At 47.7% G+C, this 23,418-nt stretch overlaps 1 protein-coding gene across 1 annotated transcript in view; it reads left to right on the top strand.

Moving 5' to 3' along the window:
* The window catches only part of LOC109869689 (plexin-A2), a 306,452-nt gene that overhangs the window by 268,564 nt on the left and 14,470 nt on the right, over positions 1 to 23,418 (top strand). The window contains 4 exon segments of the mRNA XM_031803557.1: positions 11,944 to 12,010; positions 12,206 to 12,352; positions 12,940 to 13,099; positions 14,911 to 15,014. Coding sequence (XP_031659417.1) covers positions 11,944 to 12,010; positions 12,206 to 12,352; positions 12,940 to 13,099; positions 14,911 to 15,014 — 478 coding nt within the window.

The following is a 23,418-nucleotide window of genomic DNA, read 5'->3' as shown; positions in this document are numbered from 1 at the left end:
TCTCCTTCCTTCATCTCTCTCTCTCTCTCTCTCTCTCTCTCTCTCTCTCTCTCTCTCTCTCTCTCTCTCTCTCTCTCTCTCCTTCCTTCATCTCTCTCTCTCCTTCCTTCATCTCTCTCTCCTTCCTCATCTCTCTCTCTCATCTCTCTCTCTCTCCTTCCTTCATCTCTCTCTCTCCTTCCTCATCTCTCTCTCTCTCTCTCTCTCTCTCTCTCTCTCTCTCTCTCCTCTCTCTCTCTCTCCCATCTCTCCTCTCATCTCCATCCCTCTCTCTCTCTCTCTCTCCTCTCTCTCTCTCCTTCCTTCATCTCTCTCTCTCCTTCCTTCATCTCTCTCTCTCCTTCCCTCATCTCTCTCTCTCTCATCTCTCTCTCTCCTTCCTTCATCTCTCTCTCCTTCCTCATCTCTCTCTCTCTCTCTCTCTCTCTCTCTCCTTCCTTCACCTCTCTCTCTCTTTCATCTTCTTCCCTTCATTCTCTCCCTCATCTCCCCTCCTCTCCCTGCATCTCTCTCTCTCCTTCCTTCATCTCTCTCTCTCTCCTTCCTTCATCTCTCTCTCTCTTTCTCTCTCCTTCCTTCACCTCTTTCTCTCTCTCCTTCCTTCATCTCTCTCTCTCTCTCTCCTTCCTTCACCTCTCTCTCTCTTTCTCTCTCCTTCCTTCACCTCTCTTTCTCTCTCTCCTTCCTTCATCTCTCTCTCGCTCTCCTTCCTTCATCTCTCTCTCTCCTTCCTCATCTCTCTCTCTCCTTCCTCATCTCTCTCTCTCTCTCTCCTTCTCATCTCTCCCTTTTCTCTCCTTCCTTCATTCTCTCTCTCTCCTTCCTTCATCTCTCTCTCTCCTTCCTTCATCTCTCTCTCTCCTTCCTTCATCTCTCTCTCTCCTTCCTTCACCTCTCTCTCTCTTTCTCTCTCCTTCCTTCATCTCTCTCTCTCCTTCCTTCATCTCTCTCTCTCCTTCCTCATCTCTCTCTCTCCTTCCTTCATCTCTCTCTCCCTCATCTCTCTCTCCTTCCTTCACCTCTCTCTCTCTTTCATCTCTCCTTCCTTCATCTCTCTCCCTCATCTCCCTCTCTCTCTCCCTCATCTCTCTCTCTCCTTCCTTCATCTCTCTCTCTCTCCTTCCTTCATCTCTCTCTTTCTCTCTCCTTCCTTCATCTCTCTCCCTCATCTCTCTCTCTTCCTTCATCTCTCTCTCCCTCTCTCTCTCCTTCATATCTCTCTCTCCTTCATATCTCTCTCCTTCCATATATCTTTCCTTCATCTCTCTCCTTCATATCTCTCTCCTTCTCTCTCTCTCTCTCTCTCTCTCTCCCTTCCTCTTAGTCTTGTAGTCTACAGTTGTACCACTGTCAGTCTCACTTATCCTCTAAACTCTGGCTCCTCATCAAACATTCAGCAGCAGCCCAACTTCTGTCTCCTATCTCGATTGTTTTCCCGCACGGACTCAGGCGTTGTGCTAAATCTTTTAGCGTAATGGCTTGCCATCTTAGCAGGTGACCAGGTGACCATCCCCGGTGTTGAGCATTCAGCTCCTGTTCTCTAGCCCAGCAGTGTGAGAAGGACACAAGGACTGGCCTCCTCATATGACAGACAATTCTTAATCCATACTCCAATACTAATTGTCTACGATGTTCAGTATTTATTAGGAGAATGATGTTCTCAAGGTTCATAACCCCAATTCAATTATACTACTCAGTCTGCAAACCAGAATTTGTAAGATCCTGGTCGAATGAAACAGACGGAGGCCCAGCTAAAATAGTCAAAAAGGTTCATTCACGAGAGCGCTGGTCTGTTGTACACAACAATTCATTTTACACTGGCATCTCACGCACGCACATTCACATTAACATTACCACACAATGTTCTGCTACCCAGCTGACAAAGATTAGGGGACTCCGTGACTTACTCCCCGTCCTCCCTCAAGATAGGGAGGACCCTGGGAAGTACTCTCAGTGGCCCCAGCCGAGGTCGGCACCGAATTTTGCTCAGACAGTCTGGCTTAAGATGCCATAATAGACATACACTACACACACAGATATATAAGCCTAGGCGTTGTTTTCGGTTCTCCTGTTTAATAGTCTTTGTTCTGCTCTGATGGCAGTTCATCAATTAGCAGCTGATAGCAGGAAGGCTGGGCCTGTTATTGTGTTTAGGCCTGAACCCTCTCTACCTATTCATGAATTAGTCCAGCTCTGCCTTCCATCGCTTTCTCTCCCTGATGTCATGCCTGGCTGTGTGCCAGATGGCACCCTATTTCCTATGTAGTGCACTACTTTTGACTGGAGCCCGATGGACTCTACATAGGAAATAAGGGTTTGGGACGCACTGTACTGTTCTGCGTATATCTGTACATCTCAGAGTGATAGGGCCAGTAGACAGCTTGGTGAGCCTCCAGGAGGGCCATAGGGAAGTGCATGAGTAACATGTAATGTCATGGAGGCCTTTAGCAGAGGCTCCTGATGGGTCCTTTAGCAGAGGCTCCTGATGGGTCCTTTAGCAGAGGCTCCTGATGGGTCCTTTAGCAGAGGCTCCTGATGGGTCCTTTAGCAGAAGCTCCTGATGGCGTCCTTTAGCAGAGGCTCCTGATGGGTCCTTTAGCAGAGGCTCTGATGGGTCCTTTAGCAGAGGCTCCTGATGGGTCCTTTAGCAGAGGCTCCTGATGGGTCCTTTAGCAGAGGCTCCTGATGGGTCCTTTAGCAGGGCTCCTGATGGGTCCTTTAGCAGGGGCTCCTGATGGGTTCTTTAGCAGACGCTCCTGATGGGTCCTTTAGCAGAGGCTCCTGATGGGTCCTTTAGCAGTCGCTCCCGATGGGTCCTTTAGCAGAGGCTCCCGATGTGTCCTTTAGCAGAGGCTCCCGATGGGTCCTTTAGCAGAGGCTCCCGATGGGTCCTTTAGCAGAGGCTCCCGATGGGGTCCTTTAGCAGAGGCTCCCGATGGGTCCTTTAGCAGAGGCTCCCGATGGGTCCTTTAGCAGAGGCTCCTGATGGGTCCTTTAGCAGAAGCTCCTGATGGGTCCTTTAGCAGAGGCTCCTGATGGGTCCTTTAGCAGAGGCTCCTGATGGGTCCTTTAGCAGAGGCTCCTGATGGGTCCTTTAGCAGAGGCTCCCGATGGTCCTTTAGCAGAGGCTCCCGATGGGTCCTTTAGCAGAGGCTCCCGATGGGTCCTTTAGCAGGGGCTCTCCGATGGGTCTCTTCATGCAGGGTTCCCTGATGGATCCTTTTAGCAGAGGCTCCTGATGGTCCTTTAGGCCAGTCGCTCCTTGCATGGGTCCTTTAGGCAGAGGCTCCCGATGGGTCCTTTTAGCAGACGGCTCCCGCATGGGTCCTTTAGCAGAGGGCTCCGATGGGTCCTTTAGCAGGGGCTCCTGTTGGGTTCTTTAGCAGACGCTCCTGATGTGGTCCTTAGCAGAGGCTCCTGATGGGTCCTTAGCAGTCCGCTCCTGTGGGTCCTTTAGCAGCAGGCTTCCCGAGGGTCCTTTAACAGACGCTCCCGATGGGTCCTTTTAGCCTGGAGGCTCCAGATGGGTTCCTTTAGCAGAGGCTCCCGATGGTCCTTTAGCAGAGGCTCCCGATGGGATAATTACTTTAGCAGAGGCTCCCGATGGTCCTTTAGCAGAGGGCTCCCGATGGGGTCCTTTAGCAGAGGCTCCCGATGGGTCCTTTAGCAGAGGCTCCCGATGGGTCCTTTAGCAGAGGCTCCCGATGGGTCCTTTAGCAGAGGCTCCCGATGGGTCCTTTAGCAGAGGCTCCCGATGGGTTCCTTTAGCAGAGGCTCCCGATGGGTCCTTTAGCAGAGGCTCCCGATGGGTCCCTTTAGCAGAGGCTCCCGATGGGTCCTTTAGCAGAGGCTCCCGATGGGTCCTTTAGCAGAGGCTCCCGATGGGTCCTTTAGCAGAGGCTCCCGATGGGTCCTTTAGCAGAGGCTCCCGATGGGTCCTTTAGCAGAGGCTCCCGATGGGTCCTTTAGCAGAGGCTCCCGATGGGTCCTTTAGCAGAGGCTCCCGATGGGTCCTTTAGCAGAGGCTCCCGATGGGTCCTTTAGCAGAGGCTCCCGATGGGTCCTTTAGCAGAGGCTCCCGATGGGTCCTTTAGCAGAGGCTCCCGATGGGTCCCTTTAGCAGAGGCTCCCGATGGGTCCTTTAGCAGAGGCTCCCGATGGGTCCTTTAGCAGAGGCTCCCGATGGTCCTTTAGCAGAGGCTCCCGATGTGTCCTTTAGCAGAGGCTCCCGATGTGTCCTTTAGCAGAGGCTCCCGATGTGTCCTTTAGCAGAGGCTCCCGATGTGTCCTTTAGCAGAGGCTCCCGATGGGTCCTTTAGCAGAGGCTCCCGATGTGTCCTTTAGCAGAGGCTCCTGATGGGTCCTTGGGAAGTGGAGAGGAAAAACGTTGCACCTCTATGCCGGTGTCCCAAATGGCACTATACAGAGTGGCGTTTGGACACAGCCCATACGGTGGCGTACTGTACAGTATCTGAGGCAGCAGGAGAAACACTATCAGGGACTCGCTAGTAGTGCATGACGGTGCAGTATGAATGATCAGTGACTGTAACAGCACCGGACCTGGGCTACATGGTCAGAGGAGAGAGCCACCACACATACAGGAAGTTACCCGGGTGACTGAGCCTACAGCTTCCTGCTTCTGTCTCATACATATTACATGTGACATATAACAGGGTCACATCGTGGTGAGTTTTGAGCGCACCGGCTGAATGGCGCTATCTGCTGCCCACACACACACACACACACACACACACACACACACACATTGCTTCGCTGTAGCAGAATGCATTTCTGTAGTACTCACAGTAGACTGTCCATAACATCCATAACAGGGATCCCGTAGATATGTGTATATGGGAGCTGTAGAAAGAACAATAGCTGTCCCCATGCTTTAGCCGGTTGTGTCTATCAGTCCTGAAATGTATTTGAAGATATATTTGAGCCAGATGTTTTCTCTGCATGTCTCTGTCCATATGGTTTAGTTTCATTTAGAGCAGGGTATATGGAACATGTAGCGTTGAGTCACTAGACACTGAAAGCATAAACGTGCACACATGCATACATACTTTAAAAGCAAATAATAATATTATCCACCGATAACACACACTAAAGAGACATACAGGATGAAGATATACAGTAGTAGGTACACACACACTTTAGACAGCACTGCCCGAAGGCATTCCCACACATGTCATGGAAGTATGTTTGTGTGTGTGCGTGCGTGCGTGTTTGCGCGTGCCAATGCCTGTGTATACGTGTATGTGCACTCAACGCGTGTGTCCGCTGACGTGTGCGCGCGAGCGCGGTGTGTGTGTTGACCACAGACTCTGCCGGTGTGTGAGTGAGGCAATAGTGGGGTAGCTACGTGTCAGGGGGGGGCTGGGGGCCCATGGACGAGGAGGGCAGCAGGGCTTTTCTCTCAGACAGGTCAGCAATAGGATCTGATTGGACCTTTTTAATCATTGAGGCGGTCTCCAGGTGATGATGGAGTGTCACGCTAGCTTTTGGCCCGTCCCACCGCAGAGCGAGAGAGAGAGAGAGAAGGGAGGTGAATAGGGTGAGAGGCAGAGTGAGAGAAAAGAAGCCAAAGGGAGAGGAGGAGGATGGAGAGGGAGATGGAGAGATGAAAGCAGAGGGTGAGAGGCGGAGTGAGAGAAAAGAAGCCAAAAGGAGAGGAGGAGGATGGAGAGGGAGATGGAGAGATGAAAGCAGAGGGTGAGGCAGAGTGAGAGAAAAGAAGCCAAAGGGAGAGGAGGAGGATGGAGAGGGAGATGGAGAGATGAAAGCAGAGGAAGGGGAAACTAGGAGAGGGAGGAAGCCGATGGGCACCAGTCTTGGCCAGTGTGATCTTGTGTGAAAGGTGTTTTGGGGTTACCAGGGTACATTAGACATGCAACACGCCTGTTCACACCGTAATTAGCAATTACTCTGCTCTCTCTCTCTCTCTTCCTATCTCTCGCTCACACACACACACACACACACACAACTCTTTCTCTTTAGATGAAGACGAGCGTCACATCAATAGGTCAATCATTTACGAACTGCTAGTATGTTACTATTTCACCTCTTCATAGAGGTATAAATGATAGACCGTATGAACTGTTCGAACAAAGGTTTGTTAACCTTATACTCACCCTGTTACTACAACTGAAGTATAATTCTACGTATTGATCTTAGGAATAGGCTGCTGAACATTGGTACATGTCTCTCAGGGAAGGAAAGAGCAGGATCTCAGTGAGTAAAGCTGCTTAATGGGATTCACTATGGTGGAAAAACAACCGTGTTGGATATTATGGGGAAAGTCAACAGAATGTACAGACACACACAGAGAGAAATACAGTTGTAGTCAGAAGTTTACATACACTTAGGTTGGAGTCATTTAAAACTTGTTTTTCAACCACTCTACAAATTTCCTGTTCACAAACTATAGTTTTGGCAAGTCGGTTAGGATATCTACTTTGTGCATGACACAAGTCATCTGTGTGTAAACAAGTCAATTGTTTACACACAGATTATTTCACTTATAATTCACTATCACAATTCTAGTGAGTCTGAAGTTTACATACACTAAGTTGACTGTGCCTTTAAACAGCTTGGAAAATTCCAGAAAATGATGTCGCAAATGGGTCTTCCAAATGAACAATGACCACAAGCACACTTCCAACGTTGTGGCAAAATGGCTTAGGGACAACAAAGTCAAGGTATTGGAGTGGCCATCACAAAGCCCTGACCTCAATCCTATAGAAAATATGTGGGCAGAACTGAAAAAGCGTGTGCGAGCAAGGAGGCCTACAAACCTGACTCAGTTACACCAGCTCTGTCTGGTGGAATGGGCCACAATTCACCCATCTTATTGTGGGAAGCTTGTGGAAGGCTACCCGAAACGTTTGACCCAAGTTAAACAATTTAAAGGCAATGCTACCAAATACTAATTGGGTCTATGTGAACATCTGACCCACTGTGAATGTGATGAAAGAAATTAAAGCTGAAATAAATAATTATCTCTACTATTATTCTGACATTTCACATTCTTAAAATAAAGTGGTGATCCTAACTGACCTAAAACAGGGGATTTTTACTTGGATTAAATGTCAGGAATTGTGAAAAACGGAGTTTAAATGGATTTGGCTACGGTGTATGTAAACTTCCCACTTCAACTGTACATTCACACACACACACAGCAGACATGAACTCCTGTCTAAGGTTATATGATGAGTGCAATGAGGGGGTGGCTATGTACTCATCCCTGCCAGTGGCCTTGTGTTGTTATGGTTTCACAGTAGCAAAAACGACATGCCCATAGTCCACTCAGTAATCTAACTCCACGTGTTTTCACCATGTAACCATTTGACCAGTACAAAGGAGCCAGAGAATAGCTTCCATGAATGGCCCAGAGACACGGGCCAGAGTACAGCGACGAGGTCACGGCTTTATATATACGGAGTCTATTCATACCTCCCATGTTGTTTTGAGGATCCTTTTGAGAGAATGCGCCCCAAACCAAGACTTTAGGTCGACAAGTTTTGTTCCCCTCCCTGACTGTAGTGGAGTCTTTCTACCTGAGAGTCTACAGGCCAGGACATTCGATTGATTCCCCCGAAGGGCTTTCTGAACATGGGATCTTTAGTGTTGACAACCTTCAGACTTCAAATTGCTTACTTTCCCAGTCCAATGTGTTTATCTGCTTTCAAACCTTTTAGCGAGACGCTGTGGCTCATTTTTGTCATCTTGCTCTCTTTCACGTTCTCTGTCTCTCTCTCTCTCTCTCTCTGTCTCTCTCTCTCTCTGTCTCTCTCTCTCTCTCTCTGTCTCTCTCTCTCTGTCTCTCTCTCTGTCTCTCTCTCTGTCTCTCTCTCTGTCTCTCTCTCTGTCTCTCTCTCTCTCTCTCTCTCTCTGTCTCTCTCTCTGTCTCTCTCTCTCTCTCTGTCTCTCTCTCTCTCTCTCTCTCTCTGTCTCTCTCTCTCTCTGTCTCTCTCTGTCTCTCTCTCTCTCTCTGTCTCTCTCTCTCTCTCTCTCGTTCTCTCCCATCACTTCACCTAGCTCTAACCCTTTCCGTCTTCCTTTAGAGACATCCTTCATGGGGCTTGTGTTACTCGTTAATGATCCCCTACCTGCGTGCACTGAGCTCTCACTCCATCCCCTGTCCCTCTCTCTCTTTTTTTAGAGCTTTCTGTTTTCTCTCTCTTTGCATATCTCTGTCTCTCTCCCCTGTCTATCAAATTAAACGACAGAGCAGTAGCTAGTTTCCTATCGCCTTCAGTCTTTTTCCCCTCTGTGTTTTTCTAAAGAGATTCGTGTCCATGCGTTGCGCTGCTAGAATGGGCTATTAGGGAACTGGAATGTTGCGAAAAGCCTTTATTTCACTTTCCTTCCACGGGGACTTTGCTGAGCTTATTAAAATGCTTAATCGCTTCCATTAACTTCTTCGGAATAGAGGAGGAGCTGTGACTTATGGAGGTAAATGTGCACATTGTCCAAAAACACAATGTGTGTGGTTTTTGTCCCAGCTTGGAAACAGAGTATGGAGGGTCCGTATAATTGTGGAGGATGACGGCTTAGTGGAGAGTAGTAGATGAGATGAGAGAGGTAATAGGTGGATGCGTGTGCGTGTCTCGAAGAGGACACAATCACTCCCTCCTTCAGATGTAAGTATGGCCTTTTCCTGCTCATCCTGCAGCTCAAATGGGGTGAATAAAACTCCTGCTTCCTTCCACCCTCCTCCTCAGCCCACTTCAAATAAGTAGTCACTGAAGTCCTTCATCTACTGCAGTGGTCTGCCTCAGCCCACTTCAAAGAAGTAGTCACTGAAGTCCCTCATCTACTGCACTGGTCTGCTGCAGCCCACTTCAAACAAGTAGTCACTGAAGTCCTTCATCTACTGCAGTGGTCTGCTGCAGCCCACTTCAAATAAGTAGTCACTGAAGTCCTTCATCTACTGCAGTGGTCTGCTCCAGCCCACTTCAAATAAGTAGTCACTGAAGTCCTTCATCTACTGCAGTGGTCTGCTGCAGTCATAAGGATCAGCCTCCAGCAGTTAGGAACCACACCTCGACCACACCTCAGCCACACCTCGACCACACCTCGACCACACTTTCGACCACACTTTCGACCACACCTCGACCACACATCGACCACACATCGACCACACCTCAACCACACATCGACCACACCTCAACCACACCTCAGCCACACATCGACCACACCTCGGCCCCACATCAACCACAACAAAGGGCTACAATGGAGATAACCTCTAGCCTCTCGTCTTCCTCAGTCGCAGAAAAGTGGGACACGGTTTCTTAGACCGTCGTCTCATGGTCTCCTCTCCACACAATGACGAGCCGGCTCGCTCAGTTATTCCCATGTGAACAGGTGTCAATCATCTCTGCTCTATTCACACTGTCCGTCCCTTTGTCTGTTCGTCCGTCCGTCTGTCCTTCCGGTCCACGCTTAGCGTAGGTCGGCGTGTTAAATACCTGCCCGTTATATCCTCATCCTACCTAATCCCTGTCCTCAGATCAGCCCTGTACACCACTGGTACAGCCTGTATGGTGTATGGCCCCCTCTACACGCACCAGGTTGTAAAGTGGCTCGGCGGTACTCGAGTACCCAAGCAATACACACACACACACACACACACACACACACACACACACACACACACACACACACACACACACACACACACACACACACACACAGACAGACAGACAAATGGGAAAATATGCTTTTATCATGTCCAGGTTGGAGACTGTGGTAATGACAGCTGATGTTGTTAGCAGGTAGAATACACACAGCTATCACACAGCTGGAAAATAATCGACAGCTGTGTGTGAAGCTTAGGCCGGTGATGTGGAGAGAGGAGGAGTCTGAGGAGGAAGACTGTGTGTGTTTATGCTTTCCCAGCACGGCTAGCCAGCTCTCAGAAGATGTGTTGTGTTGGTATTCAGCAGTAGTACTGTTGGTCCTCTGGAGGAGAAAGAGAAGGAGAGAGTAACCCTTTCATCTGTTTTCATGCTTGTTAACCATTCCTTTCTGTCTGCTTTTTCTTCTCTATCTCTCATTCCCCCTGTTTCTACTGTTTTCTCTTTCTTCTCTTTCTCATTCCCCCTGTTTCTACTGTTTTCTCTTTCTTCTCTTTCTCATTCCCCCTGTTTCTACTGTTTTCTCTTTCTTCTCTTTCTCATTCCCCCTGTTTCTACTGTTTTCTCTTTCTTCTCTTTCTCATTCCCCCTGTTTCTACTGTTTTCTCTTTCTTCTCTTTCTCATTCCCCTGTTTCTACTGTTTTCTCTTTCTTCTCTTTCTCATTCCCCCTGTTTCTACTGTTTTCTCTTTCTTCTCTTTCTCATTCCCCTGTTTCTACTGTTTTCTCTTTCTTCTCTTCTCATTCCCCCTGTTTCTACTGTTTTCTTCTCTTTCTCATTCCCCCTGTTTCTACTGTTTTCTTCTCTTTCTCATTCCCCCTGTTTCTACTGTTTTCTCTTTCTTCTCTTTCTCATTCCCCCTGTTTCTACTGTTTTCTTCTCTTTCTCATTCCCCCTGTTTCTACTGTTTTCTCTTTCTTCTCTTTCTCATTCCCCCTGTTTCTACTGTTTTCTCTTTCTTCTCTTTCTCATTCCCCCTGTTTCTACTGTTTTCTCTTTCTTCTCTATCTCATTCCCCCTGTTTCTACTGTTTTCTCTTTTCTTTCTCATTCCCCCTGTTTCTACTGTTTTCTCTTTCTTCTCTTTCTCATTCCCCCTGTTTCTACTGTTTTCTCTTTCTTCTCTTTCTCATTCCCCCTGTTTCTACTGTTTTCTCTTTCTTCTCTTTCTCATTCCCCCTGTTTCTACTGTTTTCTTCTCTTTCTCATTCCCCCTGTTTCTACTGTTTTCTTCTCTTTCTCATTCCCCCTGTTTCTACTGTTTTCTCTTTCTTCTCTTTCTCATTCCCCCTGTTTCTACTGTTTTCTCTTTCTTCTCTTTCTCATTCCCCCTGTTTCTACTGTTTTCTTCTCTTTCTCATTCCCCCTGTTTCTACTGTTTTCTTCTCTTTCTCATTCCCCCTGTTTCTACTGTTTTCTTCTCTTTCTCATTCCCCTGTTTCTACTGTTTCTCTTTCTTCTCTTTCTCATTCCCCCTGTTTCTACTGTTTTCTCTTTCTTCTCTTTCTCATTCCCCCTGTTTCTACTGTTTTCTTCTCTTTCTCATTCCCCCTGTTTCTACTGTTTTCTTCTCTTTCTCATTCCCCCTGTTTCTACTGTTTTCTCTTTCTTCTCTTTCTCATTCCCCCTGTTTCTACTGTTTTCTTCTCTTTCTCATTCCCCCTGTTTCTACTGTTTTCTTCTCTTTCTCATTCCCCCTGTTTCTACTGTTTTCTTCTCTTTCTCATTCCCCCTGTTTCTACTGTTTTCTTCTCTTTCTCATTCCCCCTGTTTCTACTGTTTTCTCTTTCTTCTCTTTCTCATTCCCCCTGTTTCTACTGTTTTCTCTTTCTTCTCTTTCTCATTCCCCCTGTTTCTACTGTTTTCTCTTTCTTCTCTTTCTCATTCCCCCTGTTTCTACTGTTTTCTTCTCTTCTCATTCCCCCTGTTTCTACTGTTTTCTTCTCTTTCTCATTCCCCCTGTTTCTACTGTTTTCTCTTTCTTCTCTTTCTCATTCCCCCTGTTTCTACTGTTTTCTTCTCTTTCTCATTCCCCCTGTTTCTACTGTTTTCTTCTCTTTCTCTCATTCCCCCTGTTTCTACTGTTTTCTTTTTCTTCTCTTTCTCTCATTCCCCCTGTTTCTACTGGTTTCTTTTTCTTCCAATGGCTCCAGTTTTATCCTCAACCCTCCACGTTCCCTCCATCCTCCCATGTTTTGCCCTGAGATGATATTGGATCCATTTGAGAAAGAAACATCAGCATCAAAGGATAGGGTGAATTCCGATCTGAACTAATAAAACATTATTTTCCCTCTTTCTTCAGAACGGAGTCCGTTGCAGAGAAGATGCTCACCAACTGGTTCGCCTTCCTTCTTCACAGGTTCCTCAAGGTGAGTCTAATGCAACCTCCAGTTCAGCAGTTTTAGTAAGCCAGGGCTGTGGCAGTGAGAATACATTTTATGTCGTTAATCTGTGTTTTCTCTCCCTATCCCCCCCCCCCCCCCTCTCTCTCTCTCTCTCTCTCTCTCTCTCTCTCTCTCTCTCTCTCTCTCTCTCTCTCTCTCTCTCTCTCTCTCTCTCTCTAGGAGTGTGCTGGGGAGCCTCTGTTCATGCTATACTGTGCCATCAAGCAGCAGATGGAGAAGGGCCCTATAGACTCTATCACAGGAGAGGCGCGCTACTCCCTCAGTGAGGACAAGCTGATCAGACAGCAGATTGACTACAAGACCCTGGTCAGTACCACTCAGGCAATCTCACACACACACACACACACACACACACAGTCGGACTCTACTGACTACATATTTATCTTTCTCACACACACACACCATCATGTTTTGCTTCCCTCTGTGTCCTGGACAGCTAATTATCCTGTGGGTGTCAGTGCTGCACCAACAGGAGAGCAGGGGTCTGTGGAGACAGAGACAGGAGCACTAAGGCAGTCACAGACAAGACATTACTTTAACTCTGTTTGCTTTGACGGGGAACTGGGCTCATTACTCTAATACCCTGACAGAGCTGGAAATTGGTGTCCTGCCGAAGGTGTGAAATTAGATTTTAGGATGGTGGTGGGGGTGTGGGCGTGGGAATAGTATTTTAGAGAGGGGGGGCAACCGGACCGTGACAGGACCCATTAACACACACACATAGTCACAGAAACGCACTCGCACACGAAGAGGCGTTGAAACACACACAGGCACCGGCATAGCAAACACACACCGGAGCACACTCATGCAGGCGCTCTTACATTCATACGCAAGCACGCACCCCCACACACACACACACACACCTTAACCCCCTCTCCCGTCTCCCCCTTCAGATCCTGAACTGTGTGAACCCAGACAACGAGAACAGTCCTGAGATCCCAGTGAAGGTGCTGAACTGTGACACCATCACCCAGGTCAAGGAGAAGATACTGGACGCCTGCTATAAGAACATGCCTTACTCACAGAGGCCCCGCGCTGTCGACATGGACCTGGGTAAGACAGAGATACACACACACACACACACACACACACACACACACACACACACACACACACACACACACACACACACACACACACACACACCCTCCCTAGTCTGTAGCCTGACTGACTGACCCAGGTAAGAGCTGACAGACGGGCACCACAGGTCCACCATGGCAGGCCCACCGCCTCCTACACAGTCTGCCGCCCCGGCCCTGGAGAGGCGACACCGCCGTTACCTCCACATCTCCTGCTCCTCCTCCCCCGTCTTCTCATGGACTCTCACTTCACACAAGGGAGATGGAAACACCAGCCTCCCATCAGGAGTGCCCGACGCCCTTCAACCACACTGGCCCCAGCCACAGGAGGCCGTGTCTCCATATCACTATCGCCTAGGTAACGCTAGGGAGGGTGAGAGGGGGGGAGGGGGTCGTGCCCGAAGCCTGGAGCAGCAGTGTCTGCTGGCAGTGGCACAAAGTAATAAAGTCCAGTCAACAGAGGAGAAAATCAATGATCACTACCCAGTGATGCCCGACGCTGCCCGTCCATTTCCCCATCAACACACTGATTATCTTTTCATTATCGGGTCAACGTTCCCCCTCCATCCCTCCTCTTCCCCTTTCCCCTCTCGCTTGACTCACTTTTTTCCGGTGAGGATTTTCTCTCTCAGTGCTTCTTACCGCTACGTTGTGTTTCCCCCACTCCACCGTAGCCGCGCCGACCGTGGAATGGTTATGCAACGACGTATCACTGACACGAGTGCCAATTAAACCGGCGAGGCTGACTGAGCGTACATCTTGAACTTGTTAGTGTGTAATGTTTCATTAAAATGCAAGTCAACCCGGGCGCGGTCTCTCGTCTTCTAACCTAGCAGAGTACACAGAGTGCTCTGTGTGTCTGTAGAACAGAATGGCTGTTGATATGGCTTCATTTGGATAATGTGTTTTCTCAAGAGTCCTTTGGAAGCTCCTGATGTGTGCCTCTTCGTAGCGACACAGAAACACCAATCAAATGAAGTTGCAGTCAGGGAATAACTTAAGAGTTTCACTCATCTTGCCAGAGGAAATAATGGCTATTATAAACTGGGTGGTTCAAGCCCTGAATGCTGATTGGCTGACAGCCATGGTATATCAGACCGTATACCATGGGTATGATAAAACATTTATTTTTACTGCTCTAATTACGTTGATGACCAGTTTATAATAGCAATAAGGCACCTCGGGGGTTTGTGATATATGGCCAATATACCGCGGCTAAGGGCTGTGTCCAGGCACACTGTGTTGCATCGTGCTTAAGAACAGATCTTAGCAATGGTATATTGGCCATATACCACACCTCCTCTGGCCCTATTGCTTAAATACACAGACAGACAGACAGACAGACAGACAGACAGACAGACAGACAGACAGACAGACAGACAGACAGACAGACAGACAGACAGACAGACAGACAGACAGACAGACAGACAGACAGACAGACAGACAGACAGACAGACAGACAGACAGACAGACAGACAGACAGACAGACAGACAGACAGACAGACAGACAGGGTTGTGAAGCTCTTTATACTGCAGACCAGTGTTGTTGAGTTGAATTGGTTGTAGGTAACTCAGCTCACACCTTATAAAAAGGGTGTTACCGTAAGATACAAAGGCTTCCACAGTAAATGGAAAACACAAACTAGAGGACACTGTATGTGTGTATGTTCATGTGCGCGTTATCTGTGTGTGTGCGTAGGTGCGTTGGTGTGTGTGTGTGTCTGCGTGTGATTGTGTTTCTGGCAGCGTGACTGACGCAGCGTCTCTTCTCTCTGGCCCCGTCAGAGTGGCGTCAGGGGCGGATGGCCCGCGTGGTCCTGCAGGACGAGGACATCACCACCAAGATAGAGAACGACTGGAAGAGACTCAACACACTCATGCACTACCAGGTACGGTGAACCGATCTACGTTGCGTATATCTAGACTCGCCACACTCCTGCACTACCAGGCAGTGTTATTCCATCGACATGACATGTATACGTGTTGACGACAGTGTATTGCAGTTTGTTGTGTACAGTATCCATATAAGTCTCTGGAGTTATAACGTGGGATTCAGCCACGTTATAAACGCACGTTCTATGTAGTAGTATAATGATAGTTTATAGTAAGGAAATCACCCAGGCCCACTCAGATGTACTGCAGGTGAACTTTAATGTTGAGCTGCTTCTGACTTTGAGACGTTGAATCCTCCTCCTCCAGACTCATTAGAATTCACTCGCCTGGTTTCATCTGATCTGCATGACTCACACAGAATAGAGGGCAATTATTCCTCAGGTGGCGGGAGAGAGAGAGAGAACCGACACCTCCTATAAAGTGTCTTCCCTGGAGAGATACAGTCTCTCGCGCTCTCATTCCCTCCTCTCTCACTCTCCCTCTCTCTCGTTCCCTCTCCTCTGAGGCCCTCTACTCCTGCTATCTATATTTAATCTCCCTCCGCTCAGGGACTAGGTTGTCCTTTACCTGTTACCGTGGCAATTAGCCCTGCCTCGCTCCACGCTGAACTTCTCTCTACATCTCAGAGGCTCAGACTTGACCTGCAGTTCCTTGCCACCTTCATGGTCCTGGGGGGGGGGGGGAGGAAGAGAGAGAGGGGGAAAGACAGAGAGAGGGGGAAAGACAGAGAGAGGGAGAAGGGGAGATACAGAGAGAGAGAGGTAAAGAGAGAAGGCAGCTAGTCCTCTCCAGAGCACATGAATCTTTCAGTAGTGCAGAGGGTCAGCAGGCTCCCATTACTCAGACAAGGAGACCATCTGCCCAGAGCTCCAGACTGCAGCCTGTTGATCTGCAGCCCTGAAGCCTGCAGCCATGGTGTGTGTGTGTGTGTGTGTGAGTGTGTGTGTGTTACTGAGGACTAGGTTCAGTCTGTCGTGGAGGGGGGCTGGGGCTGCAGCCTTACCATGGGGCCTTTCTCTCTGAGACCTGCTTCCCCAGAGGAGGAGAAAAAAGAGGTAGAATAATTTACAAGGTGTCAGGGTTATTAGATGGGACACATCATAGTGTCCTTCGTAGAGGACTTGGTCCCATGCTGATTTACTGTATGTATGTACCCCCCTCTGTGTCTCCTTCCTCTTTTCTTTCCTCTCTTTTTTCTCTCCTTCACCCACAGATAGTAAGCAGCGGTCTCAACCTCTCTCTCTCCCCCCTCGCTCTCCCCCCTAAGCACCTCAGAGCGCTCTTTATGGTACCCATACTACTCCTAGTCTATAAAGTACCACTGAGTCTCTATGGTACTACTCTGAGTCTCTATGGTACCCATACTACTCCTAGTCTATAAAGTACCACTGAGTCGCTATGGTACTACTCTGAGTCGCTATGGTACTACTCTGAGTCGCTATGGTACTACTCTGAGTCTATATAGTACTACTCTGAGTCTATATAGTACTACTCCTAGTCTATAAAGTACCACTGAGTCTCTATGGTACTACGCTGAGTCTCTATGGTACCCATACTACTCCTAGTCTATAAAGTACCAATGAGTCTCTATGGTACTACTCTGAGTCTCTATGGTACTACTCTGAGTCTCTATGGTACTACTCTGAGTCTCTATGGTACTACGCTGAGTCTCTATGGTACCCATACTACTCCTAGTCTATAAAGTACCACTGAGTCTCTATGGTACTACTCTGAGTCTCTATGGTACTACTCTGAGTCTCTATGGTACTACTCTGAGTCTCTATGGTACTACTCTGAGTCTCTATGGTACTACTCTGAGTCTCTATGGTACTACTCTGAGTCTATATGGTACTACTCTGAGTCTCTATAGTACTACTCTGTGATCTTATGGTACTACTCTGAGTCTATATAGTACTACTCTGAGTCTCTATAGTACTACTCTGTGATTTTATGGTACTACTCTGAGTCTATATAGTATTACTCTGAGTCTCTATGGTACTACTCTGAGTCTCTATGGTACTACTCTGAGTCTCTATGGTACTATTCGGAGTCTCTATGGTACTACTCTGAGTCTATATAGTACCACTCTGACTCTATATAGTACTACTCTGAGTCTATATGGTACTACTCTGTGATTTTATGGTACTACTCTGAGTCTATATAGTACTACGCTGAGTCTCTATGGTACCCATACTACTCCTAGTCTATAAAGTACCACTGAGTCTCTATGGTACTACTCGGAGTCTCTATGGTACTATTCGGAGTCTCTATGGTACTACTCTGAGTCGATATGGTACTACTCTGAGTCTCTATGGTACTACTCTGAGTCTCTATGGTACTACTCTGAGTCTCTATAGTACTACTCTGTGATTTTATGGTACTACACTGAGTCTATATAGTACTACTCTGAGTCTCTATGGTACTACTCTGAGTCTCTATGGTACTACTCTGAGTCTCTATAGTACTACTCTGTGATTTTATGGTACTACTCTGATTCTATATAGTACTACTCTGAGTCTCTATAGTACTACTCTGAGTCTATATAGTACCACTCTGACTCTATATAGTACTACTCTGAGTCTATATGGTACTACTCTGTGATTTTATGGTACTACTCTGAGTCTATATAGTACTACTCTGAGTCTCTATGGTACTACTCTGAGTCTCTATGGTACTACTCTGAGTCTCTATAGTACTACTCTGAGTCTATATAGTACCACTCTGACTCTATATAGTACTACTCTGAGTCTATATGGTACTACTCTGTGATTTTATGGTACTACTCTGAGTCTATATAGTACTACTCTGAGTTTATACAGTACTACTCTGTGATTTTATGGTACTACTCTGAGTCTCTATGGTACTACTCTGAGTCTCTATGGTACTACTCTGAGTCTCTATGGTACTACTCTGAGTCTATATAATACCACTCTGACTCTATATAGTACTACTCTGAGTCTATATGGTACTACTCTGTGATTTTATGGTACTACTCTGAGTCTATATAGTACTACTCTGAGTTTATACAGTACTACTCTGTGATTTTATGGTACTACTCTGAGTCTCTATGGTACTACTCTGAGTCTCTATGGTACTACTCTGAGTCTCTATGGTACTACTCTGAGTCTATATAGTACTACTCTGAGTCTCTATAGTACTACTCTGTGATTTTATGGTACTACTCTGAGTCTCTATAGTACTACTATGAGTCTATATAGTACTACTCTGACTTTATGGTACTCTGTAGTGGTTGATGGAGGTTGTGCAATATGTCAGCTTCCATCCTCCAACAGGTCTCTCTGTTGTTGTTATGTTGCTCTGTGTCACTCTGTCTCTTTCATTAGCCATGGGAGACGCTACAGGGCACAACAACAACACACACACACACACACACACACACACACACACACACACACACACATTTGTTACAGCGATAGAGGAGCATCTCTCAGTGCTCAATAGCACATCTGAAGCCTGCCTATTGATCATGGATCTGACGCCCTAACACAACACCAGTACAGAGGAGACGCACACGGGCCGGACGCGGGGTGATTAGAGGGAGGGGGGTGATTAGAGGGAGGGGGGGGATTAGAGGAAGGGGGGTGATTAGAGGGAGGGGGGGGATTAGAGGGAGGGGGGATTAGAGGGAGGGGGGGGATTAGAGGGAGGGGGGTGAGTACAGACAAGAAAGCAGGGGAAGAGAGTAAATGGGAAGAGAAGAGGGAAAAGTAGGGGAGCGACGGAGCTTCTTGTTTATCATTACAGCTGTGATGAGCCAGGTAGAGGTGTGTGTGTGTGTGTGTGTGTGTGTGTGTGTGTGTGTGTGTGTGTGTGTGTGTGTGTGTGTGTGTGTGTGTGTGTGTGTGTGTGTGTGTGCGCGCAATGCCACATCTGGCAAAGTGTGTGCCTCCTGGCACGAAGATGGGGAATATTTGCGTGCGTGTGAAATATTTACATGTGCAGAATTAGTGAACCTCACCCCTGTGACTCTGCTAATTCTCACACCAGACAGTGTGACCAGACAGACACACATTCAAATTCATGAAACCCCTAACAACCTTGGAAGCTCTGCTATTTATTTCCTCATGGGAAATGGACGTTTACATACCCCAGATATAGATATACACACCGTCTCCTCGCCTGCCTCCTCCAACTGAAATTAAAACTTTAATGATTCATGCATTTAAAACGAGACAGACTGTACGGAAGCATCTTTATTCAGTAGCTACCTTTGCTACACTCTCAGACTAAACGGGTACCGTTAGCGTACGGGAATTGTTCCCAGGGGTACAAAAATGTTACAATACACAATGTACCTGCATTTCAGAGGTACGCGCATTGTCATACACAAAAAAAGGGGTACAGAGAAGATTCATTTCTGTATCCCAGGGTGGAGGTGTGGATTAGTGGGGGCGTGGCTTTCAGTTAGTTATTTTTGGCCACCCATGAGTGGAATTGTTTAAGTCGTCTATGGTTATGTTTGTGCATGACCCCTGCCAGAGCTGAGGTCTTTATAAAGGCTTACATAAGACCATGTGACAATAAAGTGCTGTAATTAATATTGTAGCGACCTTAACCCAACCTTGCCAGGAGTTACGGATCTCAAGGCGTAATGGTTAAGGTGTTGGCTGGACCAGGTTCGAGTCCCGTTTGAGGATGGCGCTGGCCTCCCGAGTGGGGCAGCAGTCTAAGACACTGCATGGCCCAGCGTTGTCCGGGTTAGGGGGGGGGGGGGGTTTACTTGGCTCATCGCGCTCTAGCGACTCCTGGTGGTGAGCCAGGAGCCAGCAGGCTGACTCGGACATCAGTTGAACGGTGTTTCCTCTGATACATTGTTGCAGCTGCCTTCCGGGTTAAGTGTGTGGGTGTTAAGAAGCGCTGTTTGGCGGGTCATTTTTTTCGGAGGGGGCGCATGACTCAACCTTAATAATAATAAAAAGAAGTGGGATGGTGGAGAGGTGTGTAAACGTGAGGGACTTGATATAGAGAAGGACATTTTTGCCACTTAGAAGGAACAAATGGCTTTGTCAGTGTGGTGGTACCCTTAAAATGCTCATTTGAATCTGTGGACTATATGGTACAATATTGGCTCTTTTATGGTAGGAACTGCAAGGGTACAACTATGTACCTAGAACTAATGGTACAATGACGTATCTTACAGAGTACCACTACAGTGACAAGCATTTGTACGTATTAAGTACAATTCGTCACCTTTTTTCTGAGAGTATACTTGGAGCTCAGGGGGACTGAATGAAACTCCACAGACACACTCTCACACACACACACACAGACACACACACACACACACTCTCACACACACACACACACACACACACACACACACACACACACACACACACACACACACACACACACAGACACACACACACACACACACAGACACACACAGACACACACACAGACACACACAGGCACAGACACACAGACACAGACACACACACACACACAGACACACACAGACACACAGACACACACAGACAGACACAGACAGACACACACAGACACAGACAGACACACACAGACACAGACAGACACACACACAGACACACACACACACACACACAGACACACAGACACAGACAGACACACACAGACAAACAGACACACACACCTGGACTGTTGGTCGGAGCAGGAGGAGAGCAGATAAAAGATTGATGAGATAGGAGAGTGCCTGGCTGATTGCTGATGTTGATCTCTCTTTGTTGATTAGTCTTCCTCCTTGTCAAAGGGAGCTTTTCGTCAGCCAAGCCCTTACTTTCTCTGTGTACTCTCTCTACCTCCTACCCTTGCACCTTTTCCTCTCTTGCTATCCCTCTCTATCTCCCTCGCCTTCTCTCTTTTCATCAGCCCAGCTCTTACTCTCTCTTTGTTCTCTCTCTCTCTCTCTCTCCCTCTCTTACTCCCTCTCCCTCTCTCTTTGCCATCCTCCGAGGTGAGATGTTTAACCTTCCGTCTGGTGAATAGCATTACCGGTCCAGTAGTTCCCAGGGGAGCAGGGTCTAGAGCAAGCTAGACCAGAGGTGGCACACTCACATCCAATTACCATATAATGGGCTTGAGTGGCATGAGACATAGGGCAAGATTTACAATTCAAATAAAAAACTGTGTGGGAAGTCAGGTGTTTAGAGCTGTGAATGCTTGCCCGTGTGAGGTGTTGGTGAAATCTTAAACTGCAAATAGATCACTTAAAATGCATTGCAGTGGGGGGTGGTTGCAGTTAAATGGATTGCGTATTTGGGAAAAGTGTAGTAATTGTACCTTGGTTTTTCCCGTCCTCTGCCGTGCCTACGTGGACAGTAAGGATTTTTCCAGGGGCACAGCTGGAAATGTGACTGAGGAAAATGGCTGCAGGAAATGACTTGGTTCCCATCCTCCTGCAGTGTAGCGGGCTAAACTGTGCCAAGACATTAGAGCCCTGTCACTGTGCCTCCATTTTGTGTCCTGACCTTGTGTTGTCCTACTGATGTTGTGGAGGAACCGACATGACTTCACCAGGAGCTCCAGTTTCACCCCCCCCCCCCCCAGCCTGAGAACCTGCACTGGGACGTTTTGGGTCTATTTTAGATCAACCCAGACAGTATAGTTGGATTACAGCAGTAACGTATCTTTCCATCAGTCTGATTCTCTGTGGCGGCTCGTCCCCTGTTGTCATCTGAGCAAACAACGCCCCACAGACAGAGTTTGAGTTTTAAAATATGCTCAGACAGAGAAGGAAATCTAGATCAACATTTTGGCAGGCACAGTGAAGAGAGTGTTCCTCTGCTCTCCACAGATTCCTTTATACACCAAGGCAGTTGGTATGGGGTCTGATGACAGCCAGTATTGCTGTAGATTGAGTCATCTTCTCTTCGGGAAACACACTGGGACTCTCTCATTGCATTATCCCCAACCAGTATATGTTATTAGAACGCTCTTAGAAAGCTATTTAGTTTGATAAAAACACAATTTAGTGTTCAAATTACAAAATAACCCTTTCATCTTATATCCTTAAGTTCTATATTAAAGACCTGTCAGTTAGGAAATTGTGTGTGGTTAAACCTCAGCACAGCGCAGTCCAGTCCAATCTGTGATAGATAGGCCTTCTAAGCTAGGCTTGGGCCACAGGATCAGGGGATGAGAGATAGGCAGGTGTGGACATAGGGGGGGGGGGGACTGTTTGATGAAAGTCTTATCACAGTGTAGCGTTGGTTCCTTATCACACCTGCAGGCCACTGTCAGGCTCACCTCAACTCCCTGCCTCACACTGTGGATTAGCCCTGAAGGACGAAGCTGCACGCCTTCAATCATCTCCACTATCACCACAACCCATCTCTATCTCTACGCTCACACAGCCCTTCTATCAGACTCCATAACATAGAGGAGGAGAGGGAGAAGGATGGGAGCGAGGCAGAGAGAGAGCCTCCTGTCAGGCAATTCCCATGAAGGAGAGCGGAAGAGAGACAATGCTCGGTGTAGAAAGGAACAGGTGTCACCACTGGTTAGGATGGAGGATGGAGGTTAGGATGGAGAGGGAGAGGATAGGTTGGGCTCGGGAGAGGTCTTCACAACCCATCTCTATCTCTACGCTCACACAGACACCATAACATGGAGGAGGAGAGGGAGAGGATAGGTTGGGCTCAGGAGAGGTCTTCACAATACAGAGCCAACGGCTGGAAAGAGGTTCCAAAGAGCGGTTTGTCGTTCCCCACTAAGAGGGCAGGCGGTGTGGCATCATTTAATGAGATGACTCCTCCTCGAGCTTCTGTCCTTTCAAGTGCTCTGTCTGCTGGAGCTGGAGTTAGCTCTAGCACTTGACCCCGGCTGTGACCCCAGCTAATGGCCTGTTAGAAATGAGTGGAGGAGGGGGGGTTTGAGGGTTGCTACTGTACAACGTGGGGCCACGTCATTAGCCGTGGAGTGCCGAGAAGAGGAGGAGGAGAAGTGTAGAAAGGAGGCGACAGGAGAGGAGAGGAGAGAGAGGTGACCCAGCTGAAGCTTTAGAGAGGCTAACAGTGAGGAGAGGAGAGGAGAGGAGAGAGTTGACCCAGCTGAAGCTTTAGAGAGGCTAACAGTGAGGAGAGGTCGGGGGACAGATTATTTCTCTCAACCTTGTTTTCATGTCATATAGGAGGTTTTCATTCAGCCCGTGGCTGCTTGGTGATTTCACACTGTTGGATGCTTGTCCTTCTTGTTCTTTCACTCCGAAAACTCAATTCCCTTCACTGGGTTGGCTGGACATGCCACAGAGGGCTTTGGTATTTTGGTTCTCAAGAAGGAAAAACAGTGGTTTTGTATATTTGTGTGCAATATTTTGTCTATCCAGATTGAAAGAGTGCACGCAAACACACCCTCCCAGCTGTGATTGGCAATGAAATGTAGAGTAAATCACAGTAGAATGTG

This window comes from Oncorhynchus kisutch, linkage group LG24 (assembly GCF_002021735.2).
Source record: "Oncorhynchus kisutch isolate 150728-3 linkage group LG24, Okis_V2, whole genome shotgun sequence".
Taxonomy (NCBI): domain Eukaryota; kingdom Metazoa; phylum Chordata; class Actinopteri; order Salmoniformes; family Salmonidae; genus Oncorhynchus; species Oncorhynchus kisutch.
Note: the sequence above shows the minus strand (reverse complement) of the source record. Positions and strands in the feature narration are given on the sequence as shown.